We start from the raw sequence: 17,915 nt of genomic DNA, 5'->3' as shown, positions 1-17,915 counted from the left end.
TTAACCAAATGCAATGTTCAACATACAAACACACACACATACGGAAAGATTTAAAAATAAAAATTCATGAATAATGATCTTCAACCCATAATAATGGGAACAGTTGTTTAAAATAATGAATTTTTTTTTTGTTTCAATTGTGGCAATTCTTTGGAATAAAATAATTACGCAAATTTCACATGAAAATGAGTTGAAAGATTAAAGATTTCAATAGAATTTGAATTTTCGTTTCATATACTTTCTTAATGAAACGTTTATTTTGTCGATCGAAATGTCTGAATAAACACAACTTTAGTTTTTGTTTTCCAATTTAATCACCATGATGATGATTATTTTTTAAAAAATTTAAAATCGAACACAGACAGAATTTGCTCATATATGAGCTTGTGTCACGTTGTTTGTTAATGGCGTTTGGTTTTAATGATCATCATTTTTTTTAAGAATTTTTTTTGTTTTCGTCAATGAATTTTTGTTTTTTTGAAACAAAAAAAAAAATGGATAAGAAAAAATATCGTCTGGGAATCGGTGGAATTGAACGAAAAATCCATGATCAACATGAAGAGACAAATCGAAATATTGATGGTGCATTTCAAGATCTTGAAAATTTAATGTCATTCTTAGAAGAAATGGTAAAATTGTCCAACAGTATCAAAGAAAAATTGAAAGAAAAAGGCAATGAAATATCATCGGATGAAACGGTCCTTTTCAAATCATATCTATTAAGCCTAGGTGTTGATGACGATATTGAAGATCCTGTGAAAAGAAGTAAATATCGTAGTGATAATAAATACTATCAAAATTTGGGTAAACAAATTGCTAAAATCATTATGCCATTAGCCAAATCAAAAGGTGGTCAGATTGCATTGCCCGAAGTATATTGTTCTTATAATCGTGCACGTGGATTTTCTCTTATATCACCTGAAGATCTATACAATGGTTGCATGACATTGGAGAAACAAAATCTCGGTATGAAAGTGGTAAAATATCCTAGTGGATTAATCACCCTACAATGTGATGATTTTGATCAGAATTATATAAACAATCAAATAATTGATTTATTCGACAAGCTAGAATATCTAACACCACAAGATTTTGCCATCAAAGTGGACATTTCTGTTGCATTAGCAAGGCAACGTTTAATTGAATCCGAAAAATTTGGTATTGTTTGTCGTGATGAAAGCACACAAGGATTAAGATTTTATCCAAATAGATTTGCCGATTGAATTAATGGTGATGATGATGATGATGAATATATTGAAATATGTTAGGAGAAAGAAATTTAATTTTTGTAAAAAAAAGTTTGATTTATTTTACTTTATATTGAAAATAAAAATCAAAAAAAAAAAAACAAAAAATTTAATTTAGGCCCGTTCTTTGCGTATGGTCCCAAAGTTTTTTTTTTGGAGAAAAATATATTTTGATGTCGTCAGTGTTTTTTTTTCTGATCATTGAGGCCAAATGAATTTTTTTATTTTATTTTCAAACACTGATTGATTTGATTTTGTATTTTGTAATTGCAAAAATGTGCAATAATTGTTTTCACATCTTTTTGATCTGATCATTTTATGGATTTCTACCCCCGCTCACTACAATATAACTAAATTTTTGCCTTCATATTAGAATCGAATATATTTGCCTTTCCGTTACTTTTGTATTTGCTAATTCGAATTGATAATGTTCAAAGCATTGAAAGAAAAAGTTTCCAATGAATATGAAAAGGCCAAAGTGAATATACAATCACAGGCCTTGAATCTGGTATGATTATTTGTTTTTTTTCTCGTTATAATAATACAACTTAATTCCATTATTTTCAGGTTAATAATGGTACCATTAATTCAGTGACAGATAAATTGAACGATTTAAAATCACTGAATGAATCCACTTCATCGTCATCGTTATCATCACAGCTTCAACAACAACAACAGCAACAACAAGATAGCTCATCACATGTAGAGCCTACAACATCAAAAACTGTTGATAGTGACCAAAAATTAAACGATAATCCTGAATTCAGTCTAGTCGATCTTGATGATGAGAATGATAAATTAAAACCACTACAATCATCAACATCATTGACGACTGATCGAAATGAATCAAATCAAAACAATGATGTGGATACGAATTCATTTTTCAAGAATAAATTCTCTAATTTTGTCAATAATTTATCACAAAATTTTTCCATTCCACAATCGGATAGTGAATATGAATCCGAATCATCTGCACGTAATATGGAAAACATAAGCAAGGAACAATTGATGGATCTATGTGGCCGATATAAAGAACGTAGCCGTAAATATCGTGAACGTTGGACAGAAGTGGTGAAAGCGTATAGAGAAACTGTAGAAGAAAAAGATAAACTAAAAACAGTGTTGACCGAAACACAGGACAAAGCCATACGACGTATGAACGAATTGAAAGAACAATGTACATTGGAACAAGAAGCAAAAAGACATCTTGAAGAAAATTTACGGATTGTGATTGAAGAAAAAGTGGAACAGATAAAAATTTTGCAACAACAATTTGAAGTATTAAATGCAGAAAAGAATTCTCATCCATCAGACATTTCCAATGATCGAAATGATGAATTAGTGAAAAAAATTGAACGTTTAGAATCATTACTGGCCAAATGTAATGAATCATTGAAATCAAATAAAGAAAAACTGGATTCAGTGATGAAAGAAAATGAATCACTTTTAATATCCAAACAGGAAGCGGCAAAATTACGTGAAGAAATTGAACAGCTACGTCGATTAAAGGATTCGGCAAGTGAATCATTTAATGAAGCTAAACAACGACTTCATGATGAACTTGAATCTAGAAAAATTGTCATCAAAGAACTTAAAGATCAGCTAGACAAACGCGTAGCCGAAGCAAAACATAGACAAGTGGAATTGAAAGCAAAAACCGAAACGATTAAAAGTTTGCAGGAAAAATTATCCAAAAACGAAAGAGAACAATCGAAATTTGTCGATGACAATACAAACGAATTAAAACAGGCTCGTGAAGAATTGGACACAATACGAAAAGAAATGTTAACGTTACGTGATGAAAATAAAACACTTAAGTCAACATCAAATCCACAGGAATTGTCCGCGATGGAATCCCGTTGGCGATCGGCCCAAAAAGAAGTGATTAAATTAACCGAAATGGCTGACAAACAGCAACAATCATTTGAACAGCAATTGGCAGAAGGTGAAAGTAAACGACAAAATTATGTTGATCAAATTGAATCGCTACAGAAAAAACTGACCGACATTGAACGAGCAGAAGAAAATCTTCGAATTGCACAGGAGCAAATATCCAATCTGGAAACCAGTAATCAACAGTTGACTGAACAATCAAAAAATCTTGAAGAACAAATGGCTCAATTACGAAAAGAATCCGACCAAATACAATGTAAATTACGTGATGAATGTGATCGATATCGTTTGGAATCGAAATCGATTGCTAGTGATCAACAGATGCAAGAGAAATTCAATAGTCTCAACGTTCAATTTGAACAACAATCACATGAACTTGATGAATTTAAAAAATTATTCTCTGAAAAACAGATGGAAATTGATTCCCTTAAATCACAACTATCTGATTTGATCACCGAAAATGGTCAGCTCAAAAAGGAGAATGATAAAAGACAAGCAACCATTCAACAATTAAATTCGGATGTGAATAAATCGACAAAAGCAATGGAAGTTACAAAAAAATTGATGCAAAAATTTCGCGACGATTTACAATCATTACAAGCAACCATCAATTCATTACAGCAAACAAATGATCAATTGAAAGTGGAAAATGATCAAATTCGTGGCCAAGAGATTGAAATGAAGAATCATTTTGCTCGACTTTTACAATCCATTTTCAACGATATGAATATTGACGAAAACAACACCGAATCCATTGATAAACATTCGGAAGAATTTAAATCTCGTTGCCTTCGATTGATCGAAGAGAATGCTAGTCTCAAAACAACAGTTGATCAATCATCAGCTGATGCTGATACAAAAAATCTTCAACTTCAAAATCAAATTGAAACATTACTGTTGGAAAAGAAAAATCTTTCTGATGAAATTGTTCAATTACGAAAAATTGAAACAGAATTGAATGATATGCGACAAAAAGTCGAACAGAACCATGATCAAATGGATGAATGGCGGACACGTGAATCACAATGGAATAATGAAGCGGTAAAACTTCGTAATGATCTTAAAGATCAGAAAAAAGAGCTAAAAGCCAAAACAAATCAATTGCAAGAGCAAAGTCAATTCCTGATACAAATACAGGATAATTTGGCAAAAAAAGAACAAGAAATTGAAAATATGAAAACTGAAATCGATAATATACGATCGAAGAATAATGAAGAAACGGTCACTATACAAAATGAATTACAATTACAATGTCAACGCAATGAACAATTACAATGTGAAATGGTCGAAATGAATGCACAGAATTCATCGTACATTGAAGAGATTTCCAAAATCAAATCAAATGCAAAAGAAATTCTTGAATCAAAACAAAGATTAAAAGATACATTACAGAAATCTGAATCACAGCTGAAATCCATTAAACAAGAATCACAACGACAGCAACAACAAAATCAAGATTATACGAAACGAATCGAACAATTAACGAATGAAATGAACACTGTGTTAGAAGCTCGTAAAGAATTGGAAAAAACTGTTGCACAACAAGAAAACACTATAAAACATAAAGAACAGAATGAAAAGTCATTGGTGACCAAGATTAAACAACTTGAAGAAAATATTTCTAGCGAACAGGATTCTCGTGACGATCGAATTAAAACGGCTCAAGATGGCCTACGAAAAAGTCGTGAACAGATTGCCGAATTGCAAGAAAAATTACGAACACGTGAAGTTTGTGAACAAGAACTTCGTACCGAAGTGATTGCATTGGAAGAGAAACTGAAATCAAGTGTAAAAAATGAACGAGATGTGAAAGAAGAATTGAAACTAAATGAAGAATTGAATGGATCGCTTAAAGAACAATTGAATAAAATGAAATCTGAAATGAAAGAAATGAAAATAACCATGGATTCAATGCGTGTTAAACATGAAGAAACGATTGAATCATTGTATAAACAGCTGGAAATACGAGAATTACAATTGGATGAAAGTCTAATGAATGCTTCATCACAACAAAATTCAACTAATCAAGAGCTAATCAAATCTCGTAATGAATTGACAAAATTACGTACACAGAATGAAGAGTTGACCATTATGAATGAAAATCTGGAGAAAAAATTGAAAACAATATCGGATAATAGTGGTGAACAGGTGGCCAAAATTACCAAACAATATGATAATCAAATTGAAACATTACAAACAACCATAGAGGAAAAGAAACAAGAATTGGCCGAAAAAATGGAACAATTTGATACGATAGAAAATCGATTATTAAATGAACATAAGAATGCCATCACATGTTTACAGAATGAGATAAATGAAAAAAATACTGCATTAGAAGAAGTGCATGAATATTATCAACAACGATTAAAAGCTAAAGATAATGAATTGAAACATTTACATGAACAATTGACCGGTACGGATAGAAATAATTATCAAATTAATGCATTACAGAATTCAATCCTACAATATCAGTAAGTAAATAATAATTTATATTCATTTTTAATCCGATTTTTCGATAACAAATTTGCTTTTTCTATCTCTATATTAATTAGTGAAGAAAATTTACGTCTCAAAGAATTGGTCAACATGCAACAGGAACAACAACGAAACAACAATAATAACAACAACAGTATCAATCATCATCAACATCATCATGTATCTAGAAATAATAATACGAATGATGATAATAGTGATGATGCAGATATGGAAAACTGTGCAATACTTGGTGTTCATCTGCCTCAACCTACTGAATATGAATATCTTAGAAATATTCTATTTGAATTTATGATTGGTCGTGAACCAGTGGTAAGTATTGTTAATCCTGGATATACCATTGTATTATATATAATTTATTTTCTACTATTTAATAGACATTGGCTAAAGTAATTGCTGCTGTGATGCGTTTCAATCATGATCAAACACAACAAATAATACGACGACAAGTATCGATACATTCATCATCCGCGTCACCATCATCATCATCATCATCATTCATCAACAACATCTACATCATCTTTATCGTTATCTGGTCTGCATCATCATCATTCTCATTCTGGCCGGATGTCTAAATAAATTCATAAAGTTCATTTTTTACTGTTATGTGATTCATTTTTTTTTGCATTTAAAATTATCAATTGTTGTTGTTCAAACCATCATTTTACATTCTCAAATCATTCGAATCGAGATTTGTATGACATTGACAGATTTTTTTATTTTATTTTGTAAATATTCGATTCGATATCGCTATGGATGATATGTCTAGAACTATTTTTTTTTTTAGATTTAATTTTTGAAAAATTGAAATTAATCAGAAGAGAGAGAGAGGGAAGGGTGAGAGAAAATTATAACTTATTAAATTTTTTTTTTATTCAAATCTGCTAATGGTCTTTTTTTCTGGTTTCTGGAACAGAATATGTAATTACATGGGTCTATTATATATAAATAACGCACTGTAGTTCCACTATATAACACAAGGTCACAAGTGTACCAGGAACATACACATCCATACACTTGATGTGTGGAATATGATTCTTGTTCTGTATATACAATTTGTAATGCTGCTACATATTTTTTTTTTTTTTTTTTTTTTGCTATATTCTTTCATTGTTCATGGTGTAAGAAAAGTGGTAATAATCAAGAGAAATTTTTTTTTCTTCGATTCTCAATCAGTTTTTTTTTCGCATCAATCGAATGTTTTTTTTCCAATTGATCAAAAATTGATACACCATGTGAAATAGTAATAACGATTATATTCTTCTATTATAATCTTTTCCAAAAGTCTTCCAAATGAAAAATTTTCATATCATTATAAAACCCTTATTGATGTGATACAATTATTATATTAGTTGATTAATAAAATAATCATCAGTCTTCCATTTAACAAAAAAAAATAATTGATCAACAACAACCAACAACAACAACAACAAAAAAAATTCACAAAATGAATGATAAAGTATCCAATCTATTCAATACATGGTCTTCATTGAAAGAACGTGTTCGTAGTAAGATTCCGGAATCATGTACTGAAGCTGTGGAAAAGATTCGAAATCGACGAGGTGATGAACATGAAATGGGTACATTTCGTACATTTGAACAAACAAATCAGACTGGTGGCTTACCGTATGGCAGTCAAATGACTATGGAAGCTGGAACCGGATATGGTGAATATCAAGATGGAGTACCGAATGGTTATTATGATGGACAACAACAACCACCACCACATTTTGTTGATCCACATACTGGAACTTCGGGCAAAATTTCTGCATGGCAAGCTGGCTGGAACATTACAAATGCTATACAGGTTTGTATTTTTCGTTATTAATCATATATGATAGATATATGATCGATAATTGTTTTGATTGCAGGGAATGTTTATCGTTTGTTTGCCATACGCCGTTCTACATGGTGGATATTGGGGTGTATTCGTATTGTTATTTGTGGCGTATATTTGTTTCTACACCGGAAGAATATTAGTCCATTGCCTTTATGAACCAAACGAACAAGGGCAAATGATTCGAGTACGAGACAGTTATGTAAAAATAGCTGAAGCATGTCTTGGTGAAAAATATGGTGGCATATTGGTGAATACGGCACAGATAATTGAATTATTGATGACATGTATTCTGTATGTTGTGCTTAGTGGCGATCTAATGATTGGCTCATTTCCTGAGGGAGTCATCGATCAACGATCATGGATGATGATATCCACCATGTTATTATTGCCATGTGCATTTCTTACCAATTTACATTCCGTATCAACATTAAGTTTCTGGTGTACGGTCACTCATATCATTTTGAATGTCATCATTTTAGGCTATTGCTTCATACAGATTGGTGATTGGCAATGGTCCAAAGTATCGTTACGTTTAGATATGGGCACATTTCCTATTACACTTGGCATTGTTGTATTTAGCTATACATCACAGATTTTTCTTCCTACACTCGAAGGTAATATGCAAAATCCTGATGAATTTGAAGAGATGCTTAAATGGAGCCATATTGCTGCTGGATTATCAAAGGTAAATGATCTGCATATATTTTTCAACTCTTTAATCCACTATTTATATATAGGCATTGTTTGCATTGATCGGATTTCTTACATTCGGTGAAGAAACACAGGATGTAATTACCAACAATCTTCCGACACGTGGTTTTCGTGGTCTAGTCAATCTAACATTGGTTGCAAAAGCTTTGCTATCATATCCATTGCCATATTTTGCTGCAGCTAGCCTCATAGAATCGGCATTATTTCGTGGTCGACCAACTGAACAACGTCCAGATGGTGAAGGTGATCAACCATTTCCTACTTGCTGGGGCCGAGATAATGAACTACGAGTTTGGGCCGTTACTCTTAGAGTGTTGTTGGTATTGTTCACCATGTTCATGGCTGGTAAATTGAAAATTTTTTTTTTTTGAAATATCTAAATATCTAATGTTCTAATGTTAAATCAATTTAGTATCGATCCCACATTTCGTACTATTGATGGGTTTGATTGGTAATTTCACCGGTACAATGTTATCATTTGTATGGCCATGTTATTTTCATATGAAACTCAAATGGTATACACTTGACATTCGTCATATTGCATGGGAAGTGTTTATCATTTGTTGTGGTGTACTATGCGGTATCATTGGCATCATAACTAGCTTTACGGCATTGGTGGAAACCTATCATATACCATTACCATATCCGGATCAGAATGCTATGCAAGGATGATTCGAATGTCTCTGTCTCTGTTTTTTTTCCAATATATCATTATAATATATCCAGTTCTGGTTGAGAAAGAGTTTAGAAAAGAAAAATTTTTCCTGCGTTCCAGTTTTGTTTATTGTTGTTGAACACAATTTATCTATCTATTTGTCTTTGCATGTTTCAATTATCATTCGATTCAAGATTCATCTCATTCATTCTATATATATAGAATAAGATTTGTGTCCAAAAATTTGTCTTCCAATTTTCTGTTCTGTTCTTCTGATCATGTTCATCATTTATGTGTTTGATTGTTTGTTGAATAGCCAAAAAATTTATAAATCGCGCTATGATGATCGATTACATTATGATGATTCGAGAAATACAATTGTAATTGTAATTGAATTATAGAAAGAAATCAAAAAAAAATTAAAAGTAGAAAGTTTTCAAAAATTAATCACAATTTTCATACTATGACAGTGATTGCAAAAAAAAAATTACTTGCAATGTATGAATTTTTTACATTTCTGGAATCATGATGAATGGAATTCCATGGAAAAATTATCATATTTACACACATATATAAATAGAAAAAAAATATACGTCAGATATTAAACAAATTGAAAAAAAAAATTTTCTTTTCACCTAATCATAATCATGTTCGTCAATAATGGCGACAATCAAAAACCATTCATCTCAATCTGTGAATTATCGATCCAAAAATCATCAACATCCAATCGAAATGGAATTGAATGAAAAAATTCAACTCGTATTATCATTGATGAAATCACATGAATTAGGTTAGTGTGTGTATGTTTGATGTTTAATACAATACACTGTGATCATTGTTTTCATTAAATATTTGTAAATAAATAGAACATTTCTGTCCACATGCTATTCGACGAAAGATGTTGGCATTATCTCGTTGCCCATTAGGACCAGATTCACATCAAGATGATCGAATGAAAATTATGCGTACGGTCATTGCACTTGGAAATCGTGTTGCATTCGAATTATTGGTCAAACATTCCAATTCACATCGAATCATGTAATTTGGATATGCAAACAAATTAGAATGAAAATAATTATTCATTTTATCTATTTTTGAGGGCAGATCTAGTCTTTGGGTTGCCGTTCGTAATCGTGGTTGCCAATTTCTTGGTCCTGCCATTCAAGAAGAAGTTCTCAAGCTTGTGATCCTAGCTTTGGGTGATGGAACTCAATTGACAAGAAAAGTTCTCGTTCTTTATATACTACAAAGGATGGAGAAAATTTATCCATTACAAGCTACAAAAACATCTGTCGGTCATGTTGTACAGATTCTATATCGAGCTAGCTGTTTCGAGGTTTGAATTTCTGAATTTTCATTTTTTATGAATTAATTGTTTTTCATTTTTGACTGTAGATCATTAAACGGCCTGGTGAATCGTGTCTAATGCAGCTAAAAGAACAATACAGAAAATACATTGATCTACGACGTGAACATGATGCACAAATCATATCAATGGCACTTGAATCTGGCATAAGATTATCACCAGAACAATGGTCATCATTACTTTATGGTGATCAACGTCATAAATCTCATATGCAATCAATTATTGATAAGGTTTTTTAAATACACAAACATTAGCGATGATTGAATTTAATATATTTTCATTTTGAAATAGTTGAACGCAACAAACGCTCCATTTGATCGACTTGTGGATCAATTAGCTAAAACATTAGCTGAAGAACAGGATTTTGTCCATATAGCCGATACGATTGTCCATTTTAGACGTTTGGTACAATTTGAACAACATATCGAAGATGGTAAATATCGTTATTATTAATTGATTTATTTAACAATTTTTTTCCAATAGAGAATACCTGTTGTTTTTCCAACATTATAATCGCAATCGATTCTATTATATTTATTGTGACCAGATTGATTACATTCATAACATACATCTATGGACAAACTGGAACTTATTCTTTATATAAAAATCCGATGAAAAATCATTTTATTTAACAAATCATGGACACCTATATTGATCTCATCATGACGATCTCTTGTTATTTCAGAATGAATCAATTTTTCTATTTTAACCGAGAAGATATTTTTTGCCCAACAATGATAATTTTTTTGATAAAATTCCAGATGATGAAGAATGTGGTGTTGAAGTTCCCACCATCGATCTTATTGGTGGTGGAACCGTATCAAACGGCCATTGATTCAATCGATAATGATGATGGTTATGTGGTACGGGACCCATTGATATTGGAATTATTCCAGGTTGATGTGTAACATATGATGGTGGTGGTGGTGGAAGTGGTATTGGATGTTTGAATGGAATCGTAGTTTTTGTCGATATCGGTCCAGACGATGAATCGTGTGTGGATGGATTATTGACAATTTCATTGAAAGATGCTGGATTCATTGACGTGAATGGTCGAATTAGACCATTATTGCCTGTACTACCTATAATACGTCCAGCTGGAATCGATGTGGAAACAATTCGATGAACAGTGATCGGCATCGGTGGTTGTTGTTCAATCGATCTGATAGGCATCCAACTTACTTTGCTGTTGGTTTGAGGGTTTGAATCATAAGGATGCGTCGAAATCAACTGACCTGTTACTGGTGTTGTTGCAAGATGACCATAATGTTGATGATGATGATCATGATTTTTGTCACGATGATGATGATGATGACCGTCATCTAGACATTCGATCGAATGGCGATGAGTTTTCGGATAGAAATCCTTTAAATTCAAAGGAGTTAAAGGAGAATCGATTTTGATATCATCATCATTGACATAGTTTGGTATATTATGCAAACTGTGTGAATACAATGCTGTTGGCGATCGTTTATTACTTGTTGTCGGTGGATATTCAGTAACAAGTACTGGTGGTCCAGGACCATCAAGAGCAACCGGAAGGTAGGGTTCCGATTCCGGTATCATAAATATGTCTTCATGAATGTAGTTTCGATCGCCGTATTTGTTGAACAATTGTTCACAACAAGATAGATATTCTTGGAACCGATTGACATTTGCATTGGATGGAACATATTGTCCACGACGATGTGATATTCCTACTGGTAGTAGTAATTTATTATCATTGTTTTTCACATCATTTGCAGTGGCTGAAGTTGGTATCAATTTTGTTAGTTGATCTTTATGGTCTTGAGTTTGTGTTTCATGTGCAGACATTGAATCTTGATGAAAATCTGTACTTGAACTTGAGCTTAATACACGATACACGTCATTATCAACATCATCATTATTTTGAATCGTTGGCTGCCATTCAACTTCATATACATTATTATTATTATTATTGCTTGTATCATTAGTATTGGTAGTCATATTTGAAAATCGTCTCCAAATATCATTGAAAATATGATCCTGTTTTTCTGAAATATATTTTTGTAGTAGATGAGGATTTTTATGCCTTAAATTGTTGAAGTTTTCAATTACATTCATCACATTCGAACGTGTTTCGACGGACTGGTGATTTATTGGATTGATATTTGATGCTGGTTCGTCGATCGTTTCTGTTGTATCGTTGCCGGCCATTGATGATGGACGACTATATATGATTGGATCTTCATTCTGTTGTGAGCTACGATTGATCAATATTGCTAACACCAATAATAATGATAATATAATCCACAGAAATGTCGATTCATATCGTCGAAAAAAAAATGTCCGATGTTTACACGATACCGAAATGAAATCAAAATGAATGATCTTTGTAACTAATTAAATTTATTGAAATGTCAAACAGACAAACAGGATACGGTGATTGACCGAATCTCTCGTTTCATTCACATATCGTTTTCGTTCAAAGAAAAAAAATGAATCGCTTGAATGATTTCATTTATCATGAGGCAATATTTAAAGAACATCAAATTTACCGAATTTTTTTGGAAAAAAAATTCCATTGAAAAGAAAATATAATTTTCTCTATAAATTTGTTTATTCCGGATCTAGTTTTTAGTCTTTTTTTTACATTGTGATCAAAAATTAATCGACCGAATGATTGCGGAACTTGATATCGAAAAAATTTCCGAAAAAAAATCATACACGTCGTTTATTGATGTACCCGAAGAGTGTTTTTTTTTTTTTTTTTGGCGCCAATAAATTGTCCTGTGGCTTTGTTCACTCTCTCTCTCTCTCTCTCTCTCACTGTCTGTCTGTGCTATTGTATTAAAGAGCTAAAATACATTCATGTGTGTTCGAAACGAAATTTGTTTTAATAGATTTTTAAACGTTAATTTGAAAAAAAGAAAGATTTTAATTGATTAAGAAACCATGTCCTCATCAATAAATGATCAAGATGGTCCAGAATCATCACAATCGCCTACTAAACGGCATAGAAGTCCATCATCATCTGATGGTCCGAACAAACGTCGTCATGTTAATGGCCACAATATTGGTAGCTCACCTTTACATCAAATGGTGGTTGCCGATGGTTCATCGGAATTGAATCAACCATCATCGATACGGATCGCTAATTCACAAGACAATCTTTTTCATGGCAGTTCACCTATGCCATATGATCTTTCATCCGATTTTGGCCAATTACCACAGATTCTTAGTAACTATCGTCGTGATGATGTTCGTAGCGATATGTCACGAAATTTGAGACAAATTAATCTCAATCAGGCTGATCCATCATCAGCTGCAGCTAGTGAATCAAGCGTTACACAAGCTGGAGTTGGAACACATTTGGTCGTCTGGGGCACCGATGTATCAATCAATGAATGTCGTAGAAAATTGAAACGTTTTATACAACAATTTGAATTGGATCCAAATAATGATGACGACGATTGTCTTCAATCCAGCCAGGATTATTTTGAATTCGATAGTGCAGATTCTTACAATCAACGAATGGAATCTTATTATGTTAAAAAAATTCGTGAATGTCTCATTATCGGCGATTATTTTCTTAATGTTAATTGTCAACATTTATTGAAATTTGATGAAAATCTTTACAGACAATTGGTCAACTATCCACAAGAAGTAATCCCAACTTTTGATATGGCATTGAATGAAATTGTCAATGAAATTTGTCCGGCTGAAAATCCACAAATCGATGGCCAGATTTTTCAACGACTTTGTATTCGACCGTATAATGTGAAAAAGACATCGAATATAAGAAATTTAAATCCTGAAGACATTAACCAATTAGTGACCATATCAGGCATGGTAACACGTTGTTCGAATATTATTGCTGAAATGTCAATTGCTTATTTTGAATGTTCGGTTTGTATGTTGGGCACAAATGTCGAAGTAGATCGTGGATTGATTGCTGAACCTCAGGTTTGCCGTAATTGTGACACACGATATTCATTCAAGTTGATTCACAATCGTTCGAAATATACGGACAAACAACAAGTGAAACTTCAAGAATCACCCGATGATATGCCAGCAGGTCAAACACCATACACTGTTTTATTATATGCTTGTGCCGATCTAGTGGACAAAGTTCAACCAGGCGAACGAATTACCGTAACTGGAATATTCCGTGCTACATCCATTCGTGTTAATCCAAAAATACGAAACGTTAAATCCGTTTATCGAACCCATATTGATGTTGTTCATTATCGAAAAGCCGAAAGCAAACGATTACATGATTCATATTTGGAGTTGAAATTGCCTAAAGAACGTATTGATCAATTGATCGCCATGTCCAATATGCCAGACATTTATGAACGTTTAGCTCATTCATTGGCTCCAAGTATTTACGAACATGAAGACATTAAGAAAGGTATTCTGTTACAGCTATTTGGTGGTACTCGTAAAGATGATTCTCGTGGTGGTGTAATGAACATGAATGATCATTCAACAACATTTCGATCAGAAATCAATATTTTGCTTTGTGGTGATCCTGGTACAAGTAAATCACAATTACTACAATACGTTTATAATCTTGTACCGCGTGGTCAATACACTAGCGGTAAAGGTTCCAGTGCTGTTGGCCTTACTGCCTATGTGACAAAAGATCCTGACACTAAACAAATGGTTTTACAAACGGGCGCTCTAGTTTTAAGCGATGGTGGCATCTGTTGTATCGATGAATTCGATAAAATGAACGAATCAACACGATCTATTCTACATGAAGTAATGGAACAACAGACATTGTCCATAGCTAAAGCCGGAATTGTCTGTCAATTGAATGCCCGTACATCGATTTTGGCTGCAGCCAATCCTATCGAATCACAATGGAATAAGAATAAAACAATTGTAGAAAATATCAAATTACCTCCTACTTTGATGTCTCGGTAAGTGTTTGTTGATTATATATATTGTAATCAAAGTTGATTTTAATTTTTCGACATCTTCCCCCTTTTTAGATTTGATTTGATATTTTTGCTTCTCGATCCACAAGATACTGAATACGATCGACGATTGGCCAAACATCTTGTTTCTTTGTATTATAAATCATCGGATTCAGAATCGAATGATGAAAAACAATTTTTAATTGACATTAATCTGGCGAAAGATTATATTGGATATGCTCGAGCAAATTTCCATCCAATACTTAGTGCCGAATCACAAGAATGTCTTAAAAATGCCTATGTAGAAATGCGAAAAGTAGGTTCTGGAAAAGGTCAGATTACTGCTTATCCACGACAATTGGAATCATTGATTCGATTGGCTGAAGCACATGCAAAAATGCGTTTTAAAACTACTGTTGAAGTGGAAGATGTAGAAGAAGCTCGACGATTACAACGAGAAGCGATTAAACAATCAGCCATTGATCCTACATCTGGTCGAATCGATATTTCGATATTAACTACTGGAACTAGTTCACATAATCGTAAAATCAAAAATGATTTGTTGAATGGTCTACGACAATTAGTGGACATGATGAAGCATGAATTGGTTCAACGTGGCCAAGACGAAGATAATTATGTTCATTTAGAATATCAACAAGTGTTCAATGAATTTAAATCATCATCAACGTTGGCCGTCACCCGAGATATGTTTGATGAGGCCATAATTGCATTACGTGATGAAGGTTATTTAGAGGTTATTTCCAACAAAATGATTCGTGTGGCAGTTTAATAAGATTTTGAAAAATCAATTTATTACAATAAAAAGTTTCTTTTTTACAATCATGTGGTTTTTTTGCAACACTCAATGAGTATGTATATTTTTCATGTTTCGGCCGAATCTAATATTGACATACTATATGCTAGATCCCAATAATGTTCAACTCCATGGTTTTTAAAAATTTCTCTAGCAAAACTTTCGTTGGGACTATTTTTGAATTTTACTTCACCAAATGCCCGATTTTTAACTGAACCTTCCCATACGAGCAGACATTTATTCTCTTGTTTACGTTTTAAATTGGAATCATTACTGGAATCAGGTTCATCTGTAAAAAATCAATTTTTTTAAAATCAAATTCAATTGTAAAAATAATGATTATTATTCTTTACTTACTAGAATCTCCATGAGTGACCACATCATCTGACCATTTTATTCGATGTAACATAAGACGTTTGAATTTTTTCTGCTGTTTTGGACCACCTTCAGCGACAATAACGTTGACATTTTTATAGATTACAACGACACCAGTCATTAATAATTGTTTCATATTTGCTTCAACCTTGAATTTCTTGGCAGGGTTGTTTAGATCCAAAATTCTATAGACGACTACATTCACACCAGTATTCGTATCTTCTTTGATTTTCCGTATTTTTTTCTGCTTTTTTTGTTCGCTTGTTAATTTCCGCGAAGCGTTCAATTCTTCATGAGCTTTTTGCCGCCGCATCATCTGTTCACGAACATGAGCTTCCATTTTGGTAGGATCTTGTACGGCCTGTTGGCCAAGAACTCTCATCATATTCGATATTTTCAGTTTTGGTTCGGGCGGTGGCTCCAAACCCAATCGAATTTTTTCCTGTTTTTCTTTCCATGCTTCACGGCGGTTTTGTCTGCGCAGTTTTTTCTGCTCTTTTTTCGTTAAGAATACTGGCAAAAATTGTGGTTTAGATGGTTCATGTGGGGGTTTCATCTGAATAGGATGCTCGATGAGTTGTGTGATTCCATCGTACTTTTCCTGCAATGGTTGTGTATTCTGGATGCATTCCTCGTAACAACTATCTTTCATGATGAAACTGTCCCACCATTCCACTGATGGAATTTCATCTTCTTTCTAATTAGGAAAATATTTTAATAGATAAAAAAATAGCTCAATTTCAACTTACCGCTTGTTTTTTTGGAACTATCGAATTAAGCAATGCTAAACGTGCTGCAGCACTTATGCCGGTTCGTTTGGCTTTCTGGGCAATATCCTTCTGTAACAATTCCAATTGGGCTTTGGTTCTAATTTTATTTCCAATCGATTCGAATGTTCCTTTATCATGAAACCGGAATGTCTTTCGTGCTCGAACCGGTGCTTTACTTTCCAACCTTGTGTCGATAAATTTTTGCTCTGTCGACGATAGACTTGATTGTTTTTCATGATTCACTTTGATGAATTGTTCTTTTTTTTGAGCACGAATGTTCGCTTTTAATGTAGGCATCCGTTGAATCAATTGTACTTCTTTACCAGTTTGATCAACGGTTCTACCTTCGGCATTCAAAATCAATGGTGTTGGACGCATTGTTTTATTATGATTAAGTCCTGTTCGATCATTATTTGCATCATCATTAGATTTAATGGCTCCCATCGAATTTGAAAAACGTGCTTGAATCTGTGCACGTAACTGTGCGATTCGAGCTTTACTATCGATTGAGCTTTCTGATGAATCCATTTGTTTTTCATTTGAATTATCCGTAGCGGAAGCGGCCTCTGTCTGTATGGACCGTTTCTTTTCCGCAATCTGCCGCTGAACACGGGCCATCATCTGAGCTATTTCAGACGATGATAATGCTGGTGTCGTCGAAGTAGTTTGTTCTGCAGTTGATGGTGGAAATGACGATGGTTTGTGTACCATGTCGAACCTCGAAGGTTTGGTTGCCATTTTTATAATTAAAATTTTTTTTTAATAATTTAAACAATATCAAAAAAATGAAAATCTTCGTATAAAATTTTATGGACACAGTGCACAAACTCACGAGTGTACATTTCCGAAAATATTTTCTTTTCAA

The 17,915-nt window shown here is 33.0% G+C and overlaps 6 protein-coding genes across 6 annotated transcripts; 4 read left to right on the top strand and 2 right to left on the bottom strand.

Annotated features, from left to right (window-relative positions):
• The first annotated feature begins 49 nt into the window (after positions 1 to 49).
• On the top strand, positions 50 to 1,355 carry Vps36 (vacuolar protein sorting 36). The gene has a single exon (XM_047058738.2). The coding sequence runs from the start codon at positions 462 to 464 to the stop codon at positions 1,221 to 1,223; it is 762 nt and encodes a 253-aa protein (XP_046914694.2). The 5' UTR covers positions 50 to 461; the 3' UTR covers positions 1,224 to 1,355.
• A 78-nt stretch (positions 1,356 to 1,433) lies between these two features.
• On the top strand, positions 1,434 to 15,931 carry LOC124495361 (uncharacterized). Its single transcript, XM_047058718.2, has 6 exons — positions 1,434 to 1,755; positions 1,815 to 5,611; positions 5,693 to 5,945; positions 6,011 to 6,088; positions 14,199 to 15,094; positions 15,167 to 15,931. The coding sequence occupies exons 1-6, from the start codon at positions 1,675 to 1,677 to the stop codon at positions 15,879 to 15,881; spliced, it is 5,820 nt and encodes a 1,939-aa protein (XP_046914674.2). The 5' UTR covers positions 1,434 to 1,674; the 3' UTR covers positions 15,882 to 15,931.
• Positions 6,702 to 9,286, top strand: LOC124495366 (vesicular inhibitory amino acid transporter). Its single transcript, XM_047058724.2, has 4 exons — positions 6,702 to 7,440; positions 7,505 to 8,158; positions 8,211 to 8,529; positions 8,597 to 9,286. Exons 1-4 carry the CDS (start codon positions 7,081 to 7,083, stop codon positions 8,854 to 8,856), a joined length of 1,593 nt encoding a protein of 530 aa, XP_046914680.1. The 5' UTR covers positions 6,702 to 7,080; the 3' UTR covers positions 8,857 to 9,286.
• Positions 9,358 to 10,960, top strand: roq (RING finger and CCCH-type zinc finger domain-containing protein roquin). Its single transcript, XM_047058735.2, has 6 exons — positions 9,358 to 9,629; positions 9,706 to 9,877; positions 9,944 to 10,175; positions 10,235 to 10,435; positions 10,497 to 10,638; positions 10,689 to 10,960. The coding sequence occupies exons 1-6, from the start codon at positions 9,500 to 9,502 to the stop codon at positions 10,835 to 10,837; spliced, it is 1,026 nt and encodes a 341-aa protein (XP_046914691.2). The 5' UTR covers positions 9,358 to 9,499; the 3' UTR covers positions 10,838 to 10,960.
• LOC124495368 (uncharacterized) lies at positions 10,911 to 12,779 on the bottom strand. Its single transcript, XM_047058725.2, has one exon. The coding sequence runs from the start codon at positions 12,381 to 12,383 to the stop codon at positions 10,911 to 10,913; it is 1,473 nt and encodes a 490-aa protein (XP_046914681.2). The 5' UTR covers positions 12,384 to 12,779.
• Positions 15,877 to 17,891, bottom strand: LOC124495365 (U4/U6 small nuclear ribonucleoprotein Prp3). Its single transcript, XM_047058723.2, has 3 exons — positions 17,030 to 17,891; positions 16,263 to 16,977; positions 15,877 to 16,194 (listed from the first exon to the last, which is right to left on the bottom strand). The coding sequence occupies exons 1-3, from the start codon at positions 17,786 to 17,788 to the stop codon at positions 15,974 to 15,976; spliced, it is 1,695 nt and encodes a 564-aa protein (XP_046914679.2). The 5' UTR covers positions 17,789 to 17,891; the 3' UTR covers positions 15,877 to 15,973.
• Positions 17,892 to 17,915: the final 24 nt, after the last annotated feature.

The sequence above is a fragment of the Dermatophagoides farinae genome, chromosome 8 (genome assembly GCF_024713945.1).
Source record: "Dermatophagoides farinae isolate YC_2012a chromosome 8, ASM2471394v1, whole genome shotgun sequence".
In the NCBI taxonomy this organism is placed as follows: domain Eukaryota; kingdom Metazoa; phylum Arthropoda; class Arachnida; order Sarcoptiformes; family Pyroglyphidae; genus Dermatophagoides; species Dermatophagoides farinae.
The sequence above is the reverse complement of the archived record's forward strand: the minus strand, read 5'-3'. Positions and strand labels throughout refer to the sequence as shown.